Source organism: Aquila chrysaetos, chromosome 25, assembly GCF_900496995.4.
Source record: "Aquila chrysaetos chrysaetos chromosome 25, bAquChr1.4, whole genome shotgun sequence".
In the NCBI taxonomy this organism is placed as follows: Eukaryota; Metazoa; Chordata; class Aves; order Accipitriformes; family Accipitridae; genus Aquila; species Aquila chrysaetos.
Window position 1 is genome coordinate 16,684,907 of NC_044028.1, and position 13,290 is coordinate 16,698,196.

The following is a 13,290-nucleotide window of genomic DNA, read 5'->3' on the forward strand; positions in this document are numbered from 1 at the left end:
GAGGCCAGCTCCTCACTTGGATTAAAGCAGCCTGGTCCTCTAAATATCAAGCAGCAGTTGCCAACAATCTGTTTGCACCTCTAATTATAGATAGAAAGGATGATAGAATTGGCAAGCAGAATTTTTTTTTCCTGAAAACATGAACGACTTAGTAAATTTTATGAAAAATGAGACCAAAGCAGTTCAGTGACAGAGATCAGTGTTGGATTCAGAAATTACCAAAGCCTAGTTTATTCTTACAGTCTATCAAGAAGAAGGAATGGGACAGGGAATATTTTGCACATAGAAGCATGTAAATTCTTTCCTAGATTTATGCAGGGCCTTTTCCATAGCCTAGGTGGCAACTGCTTTCATTCCAAGCAGCTAAAACACAGGCCACGGAGCAAGGCCTCAATGCAAGCAGCAGCCTGACTTTGTCCACAAGAAAATTTTTGACCTCTTTCAACATCCTACCTATTCCCACCAAGTCTTGTGAATCATCTTCAGCACCAGTAAGAGTTAAAAGCCAGAAAGGCTGAAGCGGCTTCTAGCATTTGTGAAGGTTTTGGGTGGGTTTTTTTTTTTTTAACTGCCATACTAATTAGAGGTGCTAAAAAGCTAACTTCCAGTAACTAACATAGTGAGAAACAGCTTTTTGAGCTGGACTGCTTAGTATTATTTCTCTTTACCCACACTGCTTTTCTACAGTAACCAGAACAGGGTTTTTGTGAATCACTGACACAGCTCCTGCAGTTTGCCCCTCACTGTATTAATCTGGAAGTAAGTAAAAGACAGCTTTGAGCATCAGGAAGTAAAAACACGATCACAAGCCAACACGCACATTCTGAATTCTAAGTCTCCTAAGCCAGGCAGTTTGTAAAGAAGGCAGGTCCCCAGAGTGGACCTCATGCAGTACCTGCCCAAGGGCATGCTGAAGCAACGTGGGATGGCCAACAAAGCGAACATTATCAATCTTCAGTTCAAACTTTTTGCCACACATATCTGACTTGGTAGCCAAAATTGTTGCCAGGATGACATCTGAAAACCTTGAAGAGCAGAAACAGAAGTTATTACAATTTTCAGAAAGCACACCCCCAGAATATTCCTCCAAATACAGATATATTTAACTCGTAAGTTTTTAAATTATTGTAAGTTGTATCTAAATTGCTGTACCTGGAGTACCACCAATTATGTAAAATTAAGAACCCCTTAATTACATCTCTCAGATCATTACAATTATAAAACAGGAAGCATTCACGACAAAGACTGCAGGGTCATGCTTATTTAATTACATGCTCAGCAAAATACATTGGAAAGATTAGATGCAGTTTGCTTAAATATAAAACCAGCTCGAGTTAGCCATTGCCTGGATTTAGCTGCAGGTTAATGAACTTACTAAGCAACTACATATCGACACAGCCTGTCACTCAAGCACAACAGAGATCTTTAAGCCACCCAGTACAGCAGAGGGGAAGGAAAGAAAGAGCTGATTCAATTAGAAGAAAGATACAACCAACACTTGTCCTTCCTTTCCCAAATCTCACCAATGAGACTCGAAGTTACTCACTTGAACAGATCTCAACCTGTGGTCAACAGACCACTGGCACCCTTCTGAGAGCTACCTGGCCTCACCTGGGCTTTCTCATTTCATAAACCAAACTGGGACAAATTCATGACAGGGCAGGCCCTTCGCAACACCAACCGTGGTGTTACTGGATTGGTCTGGATTGGTGGTAGCTGCGAGACAGGAGGGCAAGTATCTACGAGGAGTCTGCCCTGTAAAAGACAGCTACGGCTGCAAAAACAGGTAAGAATCCAGCGTGACAAGGAAGGAATTCGGCAACTGCTCTTTCCAATGGCCTTGCAACATTGGTCTGGTCTCTACAAACACTTGTTTTCCTCAGGGTGTCCCCTAAGACAATGGAGCTCAAATCCACAGGGAAGAGGACCTCAGTTAGCTGCTGGAAGGAAACTGTTGTTCTAGAACAGGGGCACTGCAAGGTTTGATATTAGCAAGTTTGATCTTCATCTTATTTCTTGGAGGCTCCCATTTAACCAAATGAACTTCAAACCAGTTTCTGATGAGACCAGTTTTTTTAAGAATGAAACCGTTTATTTCATTTTCTTTATTTACATTTAGGGATGCGTGTCCCTGTCAGACCATCCCCCTGCACCAGGCAGGTATCCCAGATAACGTAGTATCACTCAGAGAAAAGGGCAGGCATGGGTGTGTGCTGCACTCACCTTATCTCTTGGCCACAAGCAAGCCCTCAATGCCCAGAGAAGGAATTAATGTACCATATTCCTGGTTCACTCTGAGTGAGTTATAGAGTACTACCGAAACTAAGACAAATGCACACAGCCAGGTGTTTTGTGTGTATCCATCTGCATATGACCCACGGGGCATTTCTTTTATTAGACCTACATATACTGAAGATGAAGGACAACACAGGGGTTTTACAAACTGTCAAAGCCCCTGGTGTTTGTACAAACAGGTCATCCTGACCCCAGCACGCTGCTTATGTTTGGCTTATGGACGGAGCAGCTGTGTACAAACTTCCAAATCCCTGGCTGCTCTGCTCCAAACACAGCTAACAGCAAGCAGAGAGATGGGGAGACTAGCCAGAGACTCCGGGGGCCACTGAACCACACTCCTCAGCCACCGCACTGCACTGGGCTGCACAACACATGGAGTTTGTGAAGAAAGGGCAAAGTGTCCTCAAACAGGACCTGGACTGACAGTCCCTGAAGATGACACTCAAAATATGAAAAAACGTCACCATGACAGCAATGAGCTTTTCCCTCTCTTTTTGCCCTGTTCAGCTGTGTTCTTTAATAGGTTCATCATGGAGCTAGGAAGACTATAATAGCAATGCATCCAAAACCAGCATATGTTTTGGGGGGTGAAGGGAGAAGGAGGGTAAATTAGAAAATGCCTGCTTGCTGGTAAGAAATTAGTTACTCTTCCCTCTCCCACCCTTGGCAAAGGATACCTTGGGAGCCAGAAAAGTGATCATTATGATGACTTTCACCACCGTTAAGATTTGACTTTTACAAGGAATTACACCAGCAAATCTTTTAACAGATAAGTGAACGTAACAGTTCAGCAGTTCCCCAGAAGAGCTCATGACACCAACAGCCCTCTGTCTGCCCTACCTTGTATGTGGCTCTTTGGGGAGGAGATTAAAAGGTTGATTTTGTAAAGTCCTTAGTATCTTCTCACTAGCAGAGACTTCTCTTTCAGGGAAAGTACTGCGAATGCAGCCAGATGACACACTCAGGATAGATAACCCTGTGATGGGTTACACGGGTGCTACCTGATGGGTACAGACACCTGGTATGACCGCAGGCTCTCCAGAGAGTGACCTGGACTCCAGCCCCATTCTCCTCATCTGACAGCCTAGATTTATTGGTTTTGCTGGTTTGTGGGTTTTTTCCCCCAATGGTCTACATAACTATACATTTCTTAGGCCTCAGGATGATAGGGAGATTGAGAGATAGCAGATACGTTATTCCCATCATTTCAAGTCATCATCTCATCTTAGAAAATAACACTTTTACTTTAAATATTTTAATACTGATTTTCTAATCTCTGGGGTATATTAAGATGACCTAAAAATACTGACTTATCAGAGCCCAAGAGTTTGTTAGAAGCAGATTAGGTTTCGCAGTTGGGCAGTGACAGTCCCTTCTTCTTTTATGAGATTAGTCTGAGCATTGTGATTTCCAGAGGAAAGCAAACCTCTCCTGCACTAAGGAATTCAGCAGGCAGAAACTAAATACAAAAGACAAAAGCTTTGATTTGCCCAAAATATCCTACCGCTCCTATCACGAGCTCAATGTAGCAGCAACAGCAGACAATCCAGCAGTACGATACAAATCACACTAGTGCAGATCAACTGCTGTCACCAGCATCTCCTCTGGAAACCCAGCTGAAACAACAATTGCTTTAGCACATGGAAAAGGAAGGGGAAAGAACATCAAAACACAAATTCATTTTTTCCCCAAGAACGGATAATAACTTTTTATATGCCACATGAATTCAAAGCAAGGTTTTTATAAAGAATTCTTTGAAGTAGTTTAGAAAGGGAGCTGAGTATCTAGGTGAGCATCTTTATGTTAAGCAGGGACTAGAGATGCAGTTTAATACTTCTGGGGCCCTGGGTAGAGATAAGCACTTTTCCCTCCACACATTCAAAAAGGGGGTATAATACAGTCACCCAGTTTAGCTTAGTGGGGCACCAGAACAAGCAACCAGCACGGCTGCTCAAAACGAGGTCTCTGAAGAGCTCTCCATAATTATTGTGGGATTAAATAGTTTACTCACTGATCTGTCCTTTTAAGTCATTGCTCATCAGAAAGCAAGTTGTTTTAAAGCTCCTTGTTGGAATAACTACAATGCCAAGGCTATACTTGTTGCATTCTCGGAGGATCTCAATTTTCTGAATTCACAGAAGGGACAGTACCACACACATTCTGGATACTTTACAGGAAGCACAGAAATGTTAGTAGGACCTTTGTAATTATCCTAGCATAAACCTTCAGCAATACGTTTCCTACAGACATTGTGATTTAGCATGTAATTATCTCATCATTCGGTGTAAAACAGAAACCAGAAACAAAGCACAATTAAAAGGATGGTGAGAAAAGAAAGCCATTCTAGACATAGGTGATTGTTTAGAACATTTGATCTTACCCCGAAACCAATTGCTCATCAGTTAGAGGACATTGGTCTCTGAAATGGGAACATGGCCATAAACACAAAACAAAAACACAACAAAAGAAAATAAACGAGGAAAGTACACAAAATAAAAAAAGATAATATTAAAAACTAGATGAACTATTAAGGTTTAAACTCCTGTAAAGGAAATATAACTATTGAGAAGAGTCAAAAGTTAATGGTAGGTGAATTCCAGGGATATATTGCAGGCTCAGATTGACAACACAGAAAAAACAGGCTAAGGCATTTTAGTCCTCTTGCTAACACTGGCTGCTGTAATGTGTTCCCACAATATGTTGCATTTATGGAGCTGTATTTACACCTCGCATACTTTTTAATTCATGCTTACCTTAAGAGAAAATAGAAGAGGTTGCAGTCTGATTTAGAGCTGATTCTAAACTTCAGTTTCTTTTCTAGACTATTACTAGCATTTTCACCAAAGGAACATTCCATGCAGCCCCAAATGACCCACAGCTCTTCACAACTGGTTCTGGTGCTTCCATACCCACAAGACTTAGAAAACAAGGATGCCAAACATTTATTGTTGCATGCACAGCCAGGATTCTGTAAAGGGCCTTGCACACAGAGCCGCTGCTGCTCCCCCCAGGGATCTAAACAACAGGTACAAGTCTGGCCAGACTCACAGCACAAGCATGAAGTCATTCTGTCTGCCCCAGGCAATAAGCAGAAACTTAGGAAGAGTAGGCTGAAACAGTTTTCAATGCAAAGCACCTGAAAACCTTCTTTACAACAGGTGTGCAGAGCAAGGCACTGTTAACAGCTGTACTCACTTTTATATCAGAGAAACAAATGCCTATTTTCATTTTAACAGTCAACTGCTTTTTTTTTCCAAACAACAAGGAAAAAAAGGACTTATTTCCTGAAGCAAATTTCCTAAATATATTGAAAAATGAATCTGATAAAAGCTTTATACTGTCCACGTTAGAAAGAGGAGACAAAATGAAAACCTCCAACAATTATTTAATCCAAAAGACAGCAGATTTCTACTGGTCATGTTGAATAGAGAACCTAGAGCAATCCTAAATGACAAACTATACAAAGGGGGTATATTACAGGAAGGGTGTTTAAAGGGATGGATGGATAGATGAATGGAAAAGCACGGGCTTACAGAAAGGAAGCCTTTCAGAACAAATACAAGGAAGAACACTGGAGTCCAGTGAAAGAGGGACAGAGGATACAGAAATGTTATCACAGGAGAACTACTGTTTGTTAGAAAGGGACATTCAAGTCCTTGTTTTCCAGTAACTTGACTTTTTTTATAACAGAAGCGTTTGGCCAATTAATGACATCAATGCTGTCGAACTTGCTAAACCTCCTTCAGTTAGTTATGCTACTAAAAAATGCAAAGTCTGGTGTAACATATGTTACTATACGTGCATCTTCATTAGAATTTTTGCTTGCTGACTATACCACCTTCAGAAAAACTACAAAAACCATTTCAGACCAATTTAACAAAGCATTATCTTACACCTTCAAATGAGTAAGTGCCTCACATCAAGGGAAAAAAAAAAAAAAAAAAAGACTGGCAGGCATCTCCATAAGCTGTGAGGGGTATGTATTACTGGTAAAGCACTGAAAAACTGAAGGATGTTTTTGAAGAGAGCAAATGATGAAAGGATGAGAAGAAGCCAACAAAGAGAGACACTTGACAGGCAATTTGTTTTGACAGTGACAGATTCTTCTGAATACCTTTTTGTTGCATGGCCACCATCAACACACCTCAACCACTTTTGCTGCTTGACTTGCTTTTAAAAGGAAGAAAAGTGTATATTCTGAAGACCCAAACACACACCTTCATTGAGCAGAAATTAATACAAGCAAATACACACCAGCAACCCAGAGGTAGGATCATCATGAATAGGCTGAAATTGTCTATAAAAAACAAAAAGCATAACAATGACCAGGAAATTCGAGCCTGAAGGCTAGAAGAAATCCAATTATGCATACAAATATGCTATATGGAAATGGAGAGTCAAGGCACCTAAATTGATCTAATTTTGCCCTTTCTGAGACCATAAAGAAATGCATACACCTCAAATGCTCCAGGAAAGGTCAGCTCAAAAGTAACCAATCTGGGTTCCAATAGCTTAGGAAAAAAGCAACAGTGAACCTTATCTAGGATACAATTGGTGCTAGATTGTTAGTAAATTGAAGACAGCCATCCAATATAAAAAAGGATGAATCCAACCCTCATAAGAACTAGTGCAGCAACAAGATAAATCTGAAATAACCTTTGCTACTGAACATGAAAACATGGGAAAAGACCCAACCCTTCAACTTCATCAAACTTGCCATACACTATCAACTTAACCTAGCAGTCTGCCCCCTCCAAAGCCTCAATTTGTGCTACCAAAACCATCCACAGATGCTACTGATATGCAGTGATTTAAAGGAATCTTTTTGCCAACCCTTCTTTGAAGAAGCCTTCCAGAAATAATACGAAACCACTTAATGAATTACTTTCATGAGAGACAGCTCCAATCAGAAAATCATCATCACCAGAAAACAGACTGGACTTCATGCTGATGAAATCTGTCCATGGACCACTGAACTCAGTGTTTCAGGAAGAGAACTGCTGTACCACTGCACTGCAGAAGAACAAACTTACAGGGACAGAGCTGCTACTGGGGGAAAGGCGCTCTCAAAACCAGTTGCTCCATTCCTGGTCTCTCCAGCCTGATCTTCAATGGGAACATAGAAAACACATTCTGAACAGGAACCCGGGAGCAAAAATTTGTAACATTGGTGAGGAAAAAACCCCCATGGGCTCAATGACAATACTGGTTTTACAGTATGTGATAGTTAAACTCTTTCCTTTCCTAGTTTACCAACCATATGCATCTCGCTCTCCCCAAGACATCTGCACCTTTCTGCCTCCACTCTCTCCTTAGAATATCTTCTGCTCCACAGGCACCAACATCTGTTACTCCCAAAATGGTCTGATGCAAATCAAAAGTCTGAGCAACCTGTTCTACACAGTTTTGAAGATCCCTTTTTGCTTTGTGGTGGAAGAAGGGCCTGTGTACCTATAACTTGCATATTTTTTCCACCTGTATTGGTAAGTCCAGTGAAAGATATTAACTCCACCAACAAACCTCCTCTTGCCTAACATAAATTAACAGTACTTAATATATAAAGAGCATTAGCAATTTCTACTAGCTGCTATCACGGAAGAGAAGGATAAGTTTAGCTGCTACCTCAGTTGTATGGGATGCAGTCGACTTACAACACTGACTACACTGGTATTGGGAAAAAACTTTCCAATAAACAAATCTGAAACAAATGCAATTTTGAAAAGGACTTTGAATTTCTGAATGCAGATGCCCAGCCCTGTAAGCAGCACAAGCAGCATGCTGGACCTCGATATCTGGCCTCTAGCAGAGCCCACACTTTCAGAGCAACATAAACACTCCTCTTCTTCTATTTCCCCTTCATCTGTATGGCAGCTAGAGACAGATCCACAGGAGATAATATTAAAGGACTTCCTGCTAACAGACCTGCATTGGCTGAAACCTCAATTTCATCTAAGTAGATATAAGGTTTATAAACACTGACCTTAGTAAGAGTCAGATGCGGACACTGCAGCATGAATTTGTGTGTATTGCTATATACAAAACTGTACAAATGACAGCTTCTTTCTTCTGAAGATGATCACTGCAGAGGGGGATTTTTGTCTTAATATTCTTTCATTCAGTGCTTCAGAACTGTGATATTTTGCACTTAGTGAGTTCAGTTGAGAGATCATAAATTCTTTTAAACACTAAAAGCTTAATAACAAATACCTGACCAGGAGATTAAGCACTAACTTTCAAGCCCAGTGTTCTGGACACCACAATGAAATAATCTAAATCTTTGTTTAATATAGGTTACATGCTAGCACATTCAACCTACTTAAAAGCAGTTTCAGATAAATACTACCAGTTTTCTCATCTGACCATAATTTGAAATGATAAAAGCTTTTCCTACATCACTGTAGTAGCCACGTACTGTATGACACTAATTCAGCACCACAGGCAACATCCAACAAATGCAGCTCCGCATTAAGTGCTTTGTCCAACTGGCCAGAATGGCAGAGGCAACAAGAATCAGTATCAGACAGAAGCTGGTACCATTCCAATACCATCTTAATCCATCTAGTGAAATACTAGAGCCACGGTTTTGAACAGCAACCAACAAAATCCCCGAGATAACCAGCAAACATGTGCACTGAACCTTCCTAATGTGTATACTAGCTGCCATCAACAGCACAGTCTGAAACGCCATTCACCAATTACCAAACTTACAAAAGCACAGCTTGCTCCCACTGGAGTTGTGCCCTGTACCATACTGTGCTCGCTGGAGACACGACAGAAGGCTGCATTTGAAGGTTTCAAAGATACCAGAAAAGGCAGGAGATACGAAAGACCTCAAGCAAAATGTGTTTTCATAAGATCCCAGTTCTAGAAAAACATATGAATTTGATGAAGTTTACTGTCATGGGTGATTTTAATTTCAGCTAAACCATTCTCAGTCAAAGTTAAGAACAAGCTTACATTTTGCGAGGTTGGGATCTAAATTTCTTTTTTGGGGGCAAGTGACGAGTACTTCTTTTTCACTTTTATATGAGAGAAGAGCAGCAACTACCCCATTTTATTAATATTGGGGATTAAAACACGTATCACAAAAAAGATCTGCAACTGAACTACGGGCCAACAGACAAAAAACCTTTTTCTTTCCCAGATTTGTCTCGTATCTGATAGTGATAAATTTAGAACCATGCAGCAGATTTCAAATCTACAAAAACTAATTAGAGGGTCCATTCATATGCACATGCATGCTGAACAACACACTGCCTATTTTCAGTGCGTTTGTTACCCACTGATTTGCTGTAATTTAAAAACTATCTTTAAGTCTCAGTATCCTTTTGAGCTACTATTTCACTCCACAGACACAAGGGCAGCTGTATCTGGAGAAACAAAATTAGTTATTCATTAGTGCACAGCAATTCCATACGACAATTACACGAGCTAGGGAAGAATTTGAGGCAACTGAATAATATATCCAGTTAGACGTAGGCAGTTAAAGAAAAGTGGAATTTTGCCAAAGTATTAATGCTCCTAGCTTTGAAAGAGTAATACTGCCTTTCTAATGAGCACAAAATACCTGACCTACACCTTGCCTAGATAACAATAGATTCAGTAGCATTCCCTCATGAGAAATTCCTTATTACTTAGCACTAATTTGCTCATAACTTGTCATTAAAGCATTTTTTGGCAGGTCATCTTCTATACAGTTTGAGAGAATTTGCCTGCTGAACTAGCAGGCAAGAGAGCAAGAGGCCACCTCTCCTCTGTTTCAAACTCTTAGGCAAGGAGAAATGTTTTCCCCTACCTGGAGTCCCCATCTTGATCTTCTGTGGTGTCACCAGAGCTATTCACAGCATATCGACTCCTTGGTTTATCTGAAACAAGGAATAAAGACAGCTTTTTCAAGGAACAACCTTCTTAAAGTGCTCATTAAAATAAGTGCATTAGGAGAATACTTGTGCATTAAGAGAATACTTGTCTGTGCCCTTTTTAAAATTATCCATGAGAGACCTAAAAAAAGTAATATTACAAGCAGATGGTTCCTTCCTTTTTAGGTAGAAGCACCAGATCTTGTTTTTTCTATTCTCACTCAAAAAAACATCAAAAAATAGGAGAAAGAGGTTTATATCTTCAGGGGATAAAGAGGAGAAAGCAAAACATTCACAGAAACAACTTTTCTCTCAAGTGCCAGGTAACAGTTTGCAGTTAGAGAGAGAGTGTAGAAAATAAAATTCTGACCAGTGCATTTCCCTCATTATTGCTCGGGTTTGGGGACAATGATAATGCTCCAGAAGCCCCTCCTGCAGTCACAGGTATCAAAATCCTTTACCAACAAAAAGCAGGAGGGGGGCGGGACAGAAGCAGCCAGCCAAAAAAACCCCCACATTTTCAGATTTTACTTACAAAACCAAAAAGGGGTTTGAAGACAATTTTCTCTTGGTAAAAAGTGACTCACAACCTAAACAGGGGTGTCAAACTTCTCCTGACACACGACAGTTAGCAAGCAACCCAAGTCAAACAGCTTCATCACTCTGCAGCACCTTTAGGCCCACACACCAAGACTCACCCACTGGCGAGGCCAGGTGGGACGCTGACCCTGCCCGCAGCACCACGGGTGCAGCCATCCTGCCTCCAGCCCCCACAGACTCCTGGCTGCGGGCAGGTCTGAGCCTAGCCCCAGACACCATCTCCGATCAGGAATCTCGGAGAAAGAGAGAGGTACAACTAACGCTGGCTCCACAGCAGCCAGCTAGCACCTGAATGGTCCACGTTCCTACTTTCCAAAAGAAATGAAACCTCCTCCACCCCATTATTCAACACAAGGGACTAAAGTCTCTTAGTTTCTACCCATTATCAGTTAAAGCTCACTTAGTGTTTTCTGAATCCCCTCTCCCAGATCGATACCTTCACTTCTCACCCTGCCTCCTCCTTCCCCTACAGCTCTTAAAACCCACACAGTTTCAGCTGATCCAGGAACAGCAACAAGGCACCAAGTCAATAATAACACCTGGTGCTAACACGGTTCAATTAATGTGGGGTGTGAGGTGGGTGTGTGTGTGTGTGTGAGGGGTGCCAGGGCACCTGGGGGTATGGGGGGGTGTGAGGGGTGCCAGGGCACCTGGGGGTACGAGGGATGTGTGTGTGTTGTGTGTGTGTGTGTGTGTGAGGGGTGCCGGGCCCCCATAGAGACTATGAGGCTGGGGGGGGGGGTGCCAGACCACCACAGGGCGTGTGTGTGGGGTGTGTGGGATATCAGGCCCCCATGGCGGGGGCTGGTGGGGGGTGCCAGGCCCCCACGGGCGGCAGCAGGCCCCCACGGGCGGCAGCAGGCCCCCACGGGCGGCAGCAGGCCCCCGGCGGAGGCTCCTGGGGGCGCGGGGTAGCCGCAGGCCGCAAGCCGGGCCGGACCCCGCGGCGTCGCGCACTTACTGGCCTGTGCGGCGGGGTGCTCGGCGCCGCGCTGGAAGGGGAAGCGGAAGAGCAGCTTGTTGCCGCGGCTGCCCGAGCTCACCAGGATAACGCTGATGGGGCTGGTGCTCTCGCCCATACCGGCGCGGCCCGGCCCGGCCCGGCCCGGCCCGCAGGAAGGCCGCCCGGCGCCGCCGGCTTCCGCTTCCGCCCCGCTACGCGGGCCCGGCCCGCGGCTCCCGGCTGCCGGCGGGGCGGAGCTGCTGCTGCCGCCGCCGGGGCCGGGGCCGGGGCAGGAGCCGGTGCGGGCCGGCGGCTCGGGGCCTGCAGGCTGCGGGCAGAGCGCAGCCGGCCCCCAGTGCCTCACGACCCGGTTCAGACCAGCACCTCGCACCCCCGCAGCCCCGTCCCCCAGTACAGCCCAGTGCCCCCAGTTCAGACCAGCACCTCACACGCACAGCTCCCCAGCACTCCCCCTCGGTCAGCCCAGTGTCCCCAGTTCAGACCAGCACCTCACACGCACAGCCCCCCAGCACTCCCCCTCGGTCAGCCCAGTGCCCCCAGTTCAGACCAGCACCTCACACGCACAGCTCCCCAGCACTCCCCCTCGGTCAGCCCAGTGTCCCCAGTTCAGACCAGCACCTCACACGCACAGCTCCCCAGCACTCCCCGTCGGTCAGCCCAGTGTCCCCAGTTCAGTCCAGCGCCTCACACGCACAGCTCCCCAGCACTCCCCCTCGGTCAGCCCAGTGTCCCCAGTTCAGACCAGCACCTCACACGCACAGCTCCCCAGCACTCCCCCTCGGTCAGCCCAGTGTCCCCAGTCCAGACTAGTACTTTCCATGGGCACCACTCCCCATTCCACGGACTCCCAGATTATTCCAGTGCTTCATGTGCCTACAGCCAGCACCTTCCAGCTCAGCCCAGCGCCCCCAGTTCAGCCCCACACCCAGGCCTCTGGCCACGGCTCCAGCCCTGGAGCCTTCGTGCAGGGGCTGCCGGAGGCCTGGGCTGCCTATTGCCATTTCTTCCCGTTGGCCTCTTTGGGCCATCCGTAGCCTTTCAGCCAGTTGGGTCGATAACGTCTCCAGAACGTGACTAAAAGCCGGTGGCAAACAGCAGCGAGGGCTCGTCGCTCCCTCGCGGGTTAGCCATTACAGGGTGCCCGCAGGAGGCAGGCTGCGCAAGTCAGAGCCCTTGGCTCCCCGTCCTCGCAGAAAGGCTCCCTTGATCCCGTTTCTCACGTTCATCGCATGATCTCAGGGCGCTTTACAGCACTGGTACAACCTGCCTTGTGGTTCCTGTAAATTTACTCCTGCCTCTAGATTAGTAAGGGTAATGTTACTTCCCCTGGCAGCTGTCTTGGTGCCTTCATCTTATTTTGTGTTTAACCGACATCAGAAATTATCAGCAATTATATTAGAGGATATCCTGGGTTTTGCATGCAAATTCTTCTGTATTTGATTGCATTATTTAGATATTTGAACACTCTGAGATATCCCCACTCTGGATTTTGCTCTGCAATTCCCCCCAGGGAGATGGGGCAGAGGTGGGTGGCTGAAGAGGGAGATGAGCACGCGCAGCGCGGGTGTAATC

The 13,290-nt window shown here is 44.7% G+C and overlaps 1 protein-coding gene across 10 annotated transcripts in view; it reads right to left on the reverse strand.

The window, feature by feature from the left end:
• The window catches only part of NPRL3 (NPR3 like, GATOR1 complex subunit), a 46,268-nt gene extending 34,375 nt beyond the window's left edge, over window positions 1-11,893 (reverse strand). For 2 of the 10 annotated variants that reach the window (XM_041120408.1, XM_030002556.2), the window contains exons 1-3: window positions 11,716-11,892; window positions 10,091-10,160; window positions 896-1,025 (exon numbers count right to left, since the gene is read on the reverse strand). In XM_041120408.1, the coding sequence (XP_040976342.1) occupies window positions 896-1,025; window positions 10,091-10,160; window positions 11,716-11,833 (318 nt within the window). In that variant the 5' untranslated portion in view covers window positions 11,834-11,892. Of the gene's footprint in view, window positions 1-895; window positions 1,026-3,799; window positions 3,912-4,675; window positions 4,715-10,090; window positions 10,161-10,852; window positions 10,988-11,715 lie in introns of those variants that run through there. The other 8 variants (XM_041120404.1, XM_030002554.2, XM_041120403.1 and 5 more) reach the window with 8 other exon arrangements.
• Window positions 11,894-13,290: the final 1,397 nt, after the last annotated feature.